The 10421-nt window shown below is 31.5% G+C and overlaps 1 protein-coding gene across 1 annotated transcript in view; it reads right to left on the minus strand.

Moving 5' to 3' along the window:
• The window catches only part of LOC106462510, a gene marked incomplete at its 5' end in the record, with an annotated part of 64499 nt that overhangs the window by 37004 nt on the left and 17074 nt on the right, over positions 1-10421 (minus strand). Inside the window, one exon of the mRNA XM_022389798.1 lies at positions 4842-4951. Within this exon, the coding sequence (XP_022245506.1) occupies positions 4842-4951 (110 nt within the window). The remainder of the gene's footprint in view (positions 1-4841; positions 4952-10421) is intronic.

Raw genomic sequence — 10421 nt, forward strand, 5'->3', positions numbered from 1 at the left:
GAAATCTACGTATTTTAATCTCAAAACTACGTATTGTGGTCTTTCTTTTATGTATTGCATTATGACGTTTTATGAAAAATCTGTACGTGATGAAGAAAACTGGATATCATTTTTAATTCGGTGTACAGAAATTACTATATAACATGTAAAAATTTCAAGACAATAAAACCATCGCAGGTCTTTCTTATTACCAACATTAAGGTTTTGGCGAAATATTGCATTGTAAGATAGTGATGAGAATTTGGATTAAAATTAAGTTAAATAATTAAGTAGAGAAAGTTAACCTGATAAATGATAATATGTGAGAATTTACTTTGATGCAGAGGTATATCTAAAGAGAAAACTAATTTGATAAAGATAATTTCAGGAAACATAAATAAACTGATACCAATCTGCCCTTGAAACATATTACACATATAATAACCCTCTTTTATTCTTCATAACACATCACCCTGTCACTATTTCTTTCTTTAACAGTGATTTCGTTCAATTTATTGTTTTGAAACATCGTTTTAGTAAGAATGTGCACTGTATAGAGACAGATTTTATCGGTAGATGGAATCAATTTTTTTCAAAGGAAGGGTGTTTTGCTGGTATATTTTTGCTTTACTTGAACTCGTTACAAAAAGTGCACGTGCTCTGAAATTCTTCACTGCTTTCCGAATCTTTAGAATATTTACTGAAGTTACTAGGTTCCATCTTTCATCTTATGAATATATCAAAGTGTAAAGAAGCCAAGAATTGATGTAAGCAACATTTTAAAGAGTTAACAATACTATAGGAACCAATAATTCGCAATTTTAATACCATTACGATATTTGATTTGTGATTGTTATTAGTTCTGACATGAAATTGAAGTACATATTAGTGTATCTTTATCTGATAAGGATCAAAGTGGGTTTAATGGTTAAGGCTGCGAAAGGAACGTTTTTCTAATACTCCTCAAACTTTGGTTACATAACTTAAGGTTGGTTTCAGTGATCTTCAGAGGTGATTAAAACTTATAGATGCCCTATAGCTCTGCTCTATAGCTAGAGGAAAGGAAAAGTTGTGTTATTATTTTAAGTATTGCAAAAAAGCAAAAGCAAAAAGAAACAACAACAGTAAATAAAGATATTATGTTAGCCATTTTAATAATTAAGATATTCTGCGTAAGCTTTGGTTTTCTTGAAGATCAAATGGTAAGTTCATATCTTATGCCACCTGGTGGCTTAGCAAAAGGATTGTTTGTTTTGAAGTTAAGCACAAAGCTACACAATGGGCTACCTGTGCTCTGCCAACCACGGGGTATCGAAACCCGGTTTATAGCGTTGTAAGTCCGCAGACATCCTGCTGTGCCACTGGGGGCAGGATCGAAGGCTATAAATGCTAAAATTCGAGGTTCGATCACTTTGGTGGGTACAGTACAAATAGGTCACTGCACAGCTTTGTGCTTAACAGCAAACGAACAAACGTGTCTTAAAAAAGTATTGTATATTTAAAATATATTTCCTAATATTCCACACTTAATACATTTTCTTAATACACGTCCCACACGTATACGCTTTCTTGATGCATACCTCACAGTTAATACATTTTCCATACATATTCCACACTTAATACAATTTTCAGCACATATTCCCATTTAATACATGTTTCGCACTTAATACATTTTCTTAATATACATTCGACACTAAATACATTTTTGATACATATTTCACACTTAATACATTTTATTAAAATACATCACACACTTAATAGATATTTTAATACATATTTCACACTTAATACATTTTATTTATATACATCCTACACATAAGACATTTTATTAATATACATCCTACACTTAAGACATTTTATTAATATACATTCTACACTTAAGACATATTTGGATACATATTTCACACTCAATACATTTTTCAATACATATTTCACACTTAATACATTTTTCAATATATATTCCACACTTAATGCATCATATGTTTTCAATGACAACTTAAATTTTATAATACTCTGTATATCAAAAAATAAAGTTTAACACTATCCCTATTATAATTTGATAAACGTACAAAGAGAGCAACTTATTTTATTTTCGAATTAATGTTATTAGAAAGTAGATAGCTCGTCTGCCTTTTCAGTTTTATGTCATCTAAATTTAAGTATATTTCATATTGGGGAATAACTCTATTTTCCTTAAATTGTAGCTTTGCACATGTATCAAATGAGCCTCTTGTATGTGAGATATTCCTAAATTAAAATATTATATTTGCAGGCATGTACCATGATGCAGGTGTCTCGACTTGAAAATTAATCACAATTCTTTGAAGTACTATGGAAATATAGCTTTTTAATAAGTAATATTCAAAATTAGTTATGTTGATTGGCTGAAACTCTGCCCTTAACATAAGCTCGCTAAAAAGAAATCAATTTTATCTGACTCATCACTAAAACGATCCCACTGAACTATTGTATCATTCAGTTTCATTACATTTTTTATTATGCTACATCCGAGTTTCCCTATTCTGTAATAAATGTGTCTCTGGCTGGTGATAACACAAAAGTACGTTTAGAAAGCGTTCATTTATGGTACATAAGGATACTTTTCTAGCCCTACATATGATAAATGAATCTATTTTATAACTAATAATTCCCGAACGTGTAAGAACAAAACATAACAAGCGTTTATAAATGTATACTAAAGCACGTGAGAAATGTTTGAACAAAGCAGTATACTGTAACCTTATTATGAGAACGTGTATTTTAATTCAGTGCGATAGAACTTGCAAAAATTAATGTAAATAATTATTGTTGTTTCCTTAATTCAAAGTTATACAATGGGATATCTGCATTCTGTCTACACCAGGGAATCGAGCCTCGGATTTGAGCACTTTAAGTCCTTAAAACTTACCAGTGATCCACGAGGGGACATATATATATATATATATAGTTCAATAATCAAACTACAGTGTACATAATACAGAAGGGTGTGCTTTGTACACACACACAGACTTCCATATATATATATATGAAACAACAACAGTAAAATACTCCAGATTCTGTACGATAATTGTTCAAGATAAATACCCATTAGTAAATTATCAGACTTTCAGTTGATATTGTTCGAAATACTCACTAACAAGGAAGGAGTAAGCATCGTAAATAGATTTTCAAGGTGATTTACTTAAATAATTTAATTCTAAGGGAGAATTTATTTTCTATCTTGAACATACTTCACAACAGAAAACAGGTGAAACATATATCAAATCTGTCACGGCAATATTCGTCTTTTATTTTTTGCATATTTCAGATCTAGACAATCTTGTTTCATATATGCTGTAGATAATTAAAATTAAGTTGAGTAGTACTTCAGCTAGTAAAAACTTATATTGATTATAGTAAAATGTATCATTACACATCAGATATTTTTGTTTCACTTCATATAATAAAGATACACAATGTTGAACACTTAAAGTTAGAAGAACAGTATTATTTTTTAATGAATAGCTTTACATTTTTTGAGAAAATTGGTGTCGTGCTTTTTACGGTATTCTAACTACAGACGACAAATAAAATATTCAATTTGATAAAACTGAATAACCTGTAGATATTTAGATACTAATATTAGAATGTAAGTTGTTGTGCGCAAAAGTTGAGAGAGTGTCACGAGATTAGTTTGTTTTAGGCGTTAAAAAAGAAAGTACATTCTATTAATACCATACCATTAGTTACAACTTTAGGCATTAAAAAAGAAAGTACATTCTACTAATACCATACCATTAGTTACAACTTTAGGCGTTAAAAAAGAAAGTACATTCTACTAATACCATACCATTAGTTACAGCTTCAGAGCGAAGTTCTATAATCCATGCCAACACTTTTAACTGAACGTAATTAAAGAATGGGGAAACGCATACTCTTATGTTTTATTGTTTATGAACAAAGAGTGTAAAGGGAAGAACTGTTCCGAAATGTTGGCTGCCTGGGAACAAATTAAATTTAAAACTAAATGTTTTCCAGAAGCTAAAAATGGGATAAAATGTCTATTAAACATTTTGCATTACCAAAAGACAAACAAAAAAAGCAACTAAAAATATAATTTTAAAAATAAAAGGAGCACTTATGCTAGTAATGCGTAATTGTGCAGGAACTTACTTATTCATGATGATATAAAATATTTTGATAGTTGGTATCAAGGTAGTATCATGATTACTGGATTTTCTCCTTCTTGTAGGTACTAGACTAGTTTACACCGCCGAATGGATCCTTGTGGATACTAGTAATTAAACATTAAGTAACAATCTTAGTTTACTTGCTTGGTGGCTAAGAACGTTACTGGCCTAAAATGTTTAGGGTTTTTCATTTCAATAACATTTTTACAATACGAATTTAATGCTTGTCTTCTTTCAGAGGCGCCAGTGGTTCAGCGGCATGTCTGTGGACTTACAACGCTAAAAATTGGGTTTCGATTCCCGTGGTTGACACAGAACAGGTATCCCATTGTGTAGCTTTGTGATTAATTACAAACAATCTTCCAGAGGCTGAAGTTGTGTTTCTTATCTTTTCATTCGAAAGTTTCTATAATATTATCTCATTAAGAAAGTAATGGCATGTTTTAAATTGTTCAGGAAATCAATTTTACCTAAAGTCAACGTTGATATGGTATTTAAAAAATTTTCTAGTTCAGACATATCAGAAATTTTCACCATTATATTTTGAGTTCTGTTTTGCACATACTGTAACAAAAAAAAATCTCAACAGAAGGAAATTTCAGATATTATTCTAATTTTCTGTTATAAAACCTTTACCCACATCAAAATGAATAATTCCCTTTCGTCAAAACAGATGGTAAAATTTTAACTTACAAAACAGCGAAATTTGTCGTCATCTGTTTTCGTTCCTTTGTGTTCCATTTTACCCACCAGGTAGCGGGTCGACCCTTCTTTCCATGAAGCCAAACACGTTAATCTCTCCTCTGCATAGGTAAAAAAAAAGGAAAACCAACAAGAAGTAATTAAATGTTTGATTTATCAATGATATAAAAATATGTATTAAAAAGTTGTATTTTGAGTTTTTCAAATACATACTTGGAATATAAATTGTCAATAGTACAAGTTTTTGAACAACCATTCTAACTATGTGAACGATTGTACCAATATATATACAAGTATGTATTCTGAGCAATGTTCAGTCGTTTCAAACTATTTAGTGTTATCCAATTTTGTATGATTATTCAATAGATGGCCAATATTGAAACCTAAGGCAATATCTCATACAGCGAAGTAAAAGAATTTCCTAAAAGCAATATATCTTCTTAAAAGAACGTTACGATCAATAAACCAGAAGAGGCAAACTTGGATCAACGCCATAACTCCCCCACGGCTCATTACTTACAGATATGTACACAATTCTTTGTTGTTTTGGACAGGAATATGTTCAGTATGAGTGTTTCTCTGTTTTTTACTTCCATAAAATCATCACAGCGTATAAATAATTCTGAATTATGATGTGAATTTTGTTCCCAATCTCAGGCCATTACTAACGCACTATTGATTAGGATATTAGTACATAATGAATACATTTTCGTGACTAACAAATACGAAACGTGATTGAAAAGCTTTAGAACTGTGATTTTTTTCTCTCTGTAGAAACTTCGTGTATACTATTACGTAGCAAATTTATTTCAGAAATCATTTCATTTGATACAGTTTTAAGGGAACTTAAATATGCAGATAGTTGCTCAAAGAGTATTTTAATGTTTTCTTTTCAGTTATGTCGCATGCAGTAAAACCGAAAATAAAATTAAAAACCAATAAAAGCCACGGAATTGTATTTTAATTGTATTCAATCATAATTTATTTATAGTTTACAAGCCCTAAATAGTTAAGTATGAAGAATGAACGCTTCGATAACGTTGAATATACAAAATACTAAACTCATGCTGAAACTCAACAACACTGTAAGTTGGGATATGAGTACACAACTCATCTATCTAGTGATATAGCAGTGGGTAGAAATAGGCTATTCCTGTCTTCACTCAACAAAAATTTTCCTGCAAATGATGCGTAAAGAATCATAAATGATGCAAAATACTAGATTTTCTAGATTGAATTCCAAATTAATCTGCCATCTTTTACTCGAATGTATATGTAAATATATAGGTATATCATAAAAGGAGTCACTTATTATCCCCGTTTTTCTAAATAATATATAAATTAGAATCTATATCGAAATTTCACGTAATAGAAGTGCAAAAGCCGCTCAGATGGTTATATGTAAATTATAATGAAACAAAATAATAAAGATATGGACTTTGTTTTTATCTAATCCGTGTTTACTGTATCGAAAATATCATTATAGTTTAGAGAGGCCGTAAAGACACATTTCAATGGCTCAATCTAATAATTCTAGCGATTAACAATATTTATTTAAATGTCAAAATGAATGATAGTCCATTGTTGTATGGATCAGTGAAGTAATTATATTATTAAAACTACTTGTTCCATAGGAATGAACTTACAGTAAACTCTATTACAAAAAGAATAGAACTTGAAAAAAACAACAACAGATATCTGTTAGGTCAGCTACTGTTTCAGTGTTTTTTGTTGATAATAAGGTATATGAAAAGGATGTGTTCCAAATTCATTGTGTGGTAGAAAATGATATTAAGTTTTAATGTGTAATGAAGTAGACCCTACGTGTTTTAACCTTTACAGATAATCAATCGCTATTTTGTGTCTCGTTTGTTTATGTGTGGTCTCGCGATCTACAGTATCACTCCAAATCGAGGTCTGGACATTCGCAAGTATTGACCAAACATTGCATCTTCTGTAGTACCAGCTGCTGTACTAGGGGAAGGAATTCTCTGAAACGTTTTTTTTTCTTTTGCAATATTTTATGCAACGTCTTCGTCGTCTGTGGTTCAGAATGAGCAGCAACAACAGCTTTTCATTTTCTCTGACCGACAGTTTGTTTGTGGCTATCGAAGATAGAACGCAGTAGTTCGGATGCTGTATAACTTGTGCCGCATGTGTCACTTGACATTGGTTTCTATGGAGCTGAAAGTATCCTTTTACACTCGAAAAATCGCATCACGTCAGATGTACAGAAATATCTAAGCTTTACGTACACCCTCATGCAGACGAACTCTGAAAAAATAGCCCCCTTTTCATGCATCTAATACTTTATTTTATTTATTTCTAAGTTTGAGGACGGGCCTAATTATACATGGTTTTGAAAGCAAATATCTCAGATATCCAGTTCTTAAAATCCAAAGCTAAAACTTAAGTTTATTAGTATGAAAATAAAGACTGTTAAAATAAGAAGAGAAAAAAACAATTTTCGATTCTTGGCAGATTTTTTTTTATCTTAAGTAAATACCCCATTATTAGGCTTACTTATGAATTGTTCTATTATTAACAAATATGAAAATCTGTAGAATTCCTAAAATTTTATCCATTCTTAGAAACCAAAAATATTTAAACAAAGAAAATTAGGTTTCATACTATTGATATAGATTTTTTCTACAACTACAATTATTGATTACTGAAATATACTGCTATTTCGGATTCGCGTCTTTTTTTTCAAAAAAATATAAATTTTAATTACTTAAGATATCTATGAGCTGGCAGTTGGAACATCCTTCCTTCAAGAACAATAAAATTTACCTTCACGTTAAAAAGTAACAATGATTTTTCATACTCCAATAATTACGGAAATGATAAATCATCATCAGTGTCAAGAATGGAAATTCTGAGCTTGATATGCGGAAAACAGATTAAATATGATGACAATATTTAGGCCTCCTTCGTTGTATGCAACATTTCCAACATGATTAATTTTTTTGTGTTCCGATATATTATATTGGTTATAAAAACTAAATCGAATTATTAATTAGTAAATACAAGAAAAGGCCAGGTAAATGAACAGAAAATTTTTGCATGCTTATATTTTAATTGAATTAATACATAAACCTTTTTCCGCGAAGTAAATTACATTAACAAACACAGAAAAAACGATAAACCTTAGCGTCTTTGACAGAATAATCAGTTTTCTTCAGGGTTAAGTGTGATTTCAAGTCAGAAATCTTAAGATGTTAGTGTACATATACAATACTTTCGTGTAGAGATGAGGGCAACGTTAACATATAGTTGTTGTTAAGCACAAAACTATACAATGGGCTATCTGTTCTGCGCCTACAATGATTAAATCCGTCACACTATAACTCTCCCATAGCTGAAATGGCGACCTACTTGGCCAACGAAATTCGAATCCACGACCCGCAGATAACGAGTCGAGCGTCTCAACTACCTGGCCATTCTAGGCCGGCTTGCTTTGAAGTTAACTTTGAGCTTCGGTGACCTACAAGCACTATATGTGTACACACACACACACATGTAGGCTTAGCAAATATTTATAGACAGTTAACTCAATTTTACACAACTAAACTGCTTTAAAATAAAAGGAAAGAAAAATAACAATCCTATTGGGCTGATTGTGAGGCTATATATAGATTTGCCATCCGCTGGCTCAATGGTACGTCTGATGTCTTATAACGCTAAAAATCGAATTTCTATACTCGAGATGGGCACAACGCAGATATCACATTGTGTAGCTTTGTGCTTAACAAACAATAGACAAATATATAGATTTTTAAGTCGTAAAGTGCTTGTTTGAGTCTAACTGGTATTTGCATCACTTTGTCCGGCAAATGGTACTACTGGGAGATTACGTAAGTTGGTGGAGGGATAAATCACATCTATCTTCCTCAGTATATTTTACATTTTAGTTAACATTTCCGTGCGCACATATAGCGTACAGGTTAATTATTGTGTAAACGGTAAAAATTATTTAAAGAGAAATGTACTATCTACTTAATACGTTAGGGCGATCGGATATCAATCGTTGTCACGGCCCATGCCATCAATTAAGCGTGATTATTAATTAGTTGTTTTTTGTGTTTTTTTTAAAACTTGATCCTAATTACTAACTAGTTTGTGCTTTACGTTTAGGCTGCTAATATGCTGCAGTTTTTAGCGAACTTCTGAAAAAAGATTTTGTTTGTGATTGTGGCTGATGAACTATCGACTCGCCTGGGGTGTCTTCCGTTTGGATTTGATCAGCTAACTATTTGAAATATTTCCAGAGGGGGTATCTAGATTTTGATAGCTTCTATGCTAGTTTGACTTTGTGTGTTATCAGTTAGATGGATGTAGAAGGGTTCGATCATCTTGTGTTATCAGTTAGTTGAATGTATAAGGGTTCGATTATATTGTGTTATCAGTTAAGTGGATGTAGAAGGTTCGATCATATTTATTTTTCTTGAATATGGTGAATTCATATCTGTTTTAAGTACCAGGATTTGTCTGTGTTGACGACACATTCTTAATATGGCAACACCATACAAAATTCACTAATTACCTGAATAGACAATATTGAACGATACAATTTACAAAATAAATTGAAAAGGATAAGAAATTCCTTTTCCTAGACGTAAGGGTTACCATGAGATGTAACCCATATACCCAGGCGTTCATAGAATATCTGCAGGCACTGTTGATACTTCGACTATAAATAAAACCACCCGACAATGTGAAGACTTTCTAGTTTCCATTATGAACAAGATTGGTAATACAGAAAAAAGAAGACAAACTCGTCACTACAATCTTCCTTTAGAATGGATATCCATTATGAACAAGATTGGTAATACAGAAGAAAGAAGACAAACTCATCACTACAATCTTCCTTTAGAATGGATATCCATTATGAAATATATTTGTAGTATAGAAGAAAGAAGACAAACTCGTCACTACAATCTTCCTTTAGAATGGATATCCATTATGAACAAGATTTGTAATATAGAAGAAAGAAGACAAACCCATCACTACAATCTTCCTCGAGAATGGATATCCATTATGAAAAATATCTGTAATATAGAAGAAAGAAGACAAACTCGTCACTACAATCTTCCTTAAGAATGGATATCCATTATGAACAAGATTTGTAATACAGAAGAAAGAAGACAAACTCGTCACTACAATCTTCCTCAAGAATGGATATCCATTATGAACAAGATTTGTAATACAGAAGAAAGAAGACAAACTCATCACTACAATCTTTCTTGACAATAAGCAGGGAAAACATTACAGACAAACAGGCAAGAGTCTCTGTAAAAACACACAGAGGGCCTGCAAACAACATAAAGTCAGAATAATGGCTGGAGACGGCTTGAATGGGTAATGAAGAAAAACTTTAATATAAGTTTAACATAACAGCAAATGTACAACGTTTCGACAAGGTTTGTCATCAAAACCTCGTCGAAACGTTATAGATTTGCTGTTATGTTAAGTTATTATTAAAGTTTTACTTTACTATTACTTACTCTTACTACGTACCGTACCTTCCACGTACCATTACTTAGTTACTTACTAAGTACGGGTTTCGTT

This window comes from Limulus polyphemus, unplaced genomic scaffold, assembly GCF_000517525.1.
Source record: "Limulus polyphemus unplaced genomic scaffold, Limulus_polyphemus-2.1.2 Scaffold1187, whole genome shotgun sequence".
NCBI lineage: Eukaryota > Metazoa > Arthropoda > Merostomata > Xiphosura > Limulidae > Limulus > Limulus polyphemus.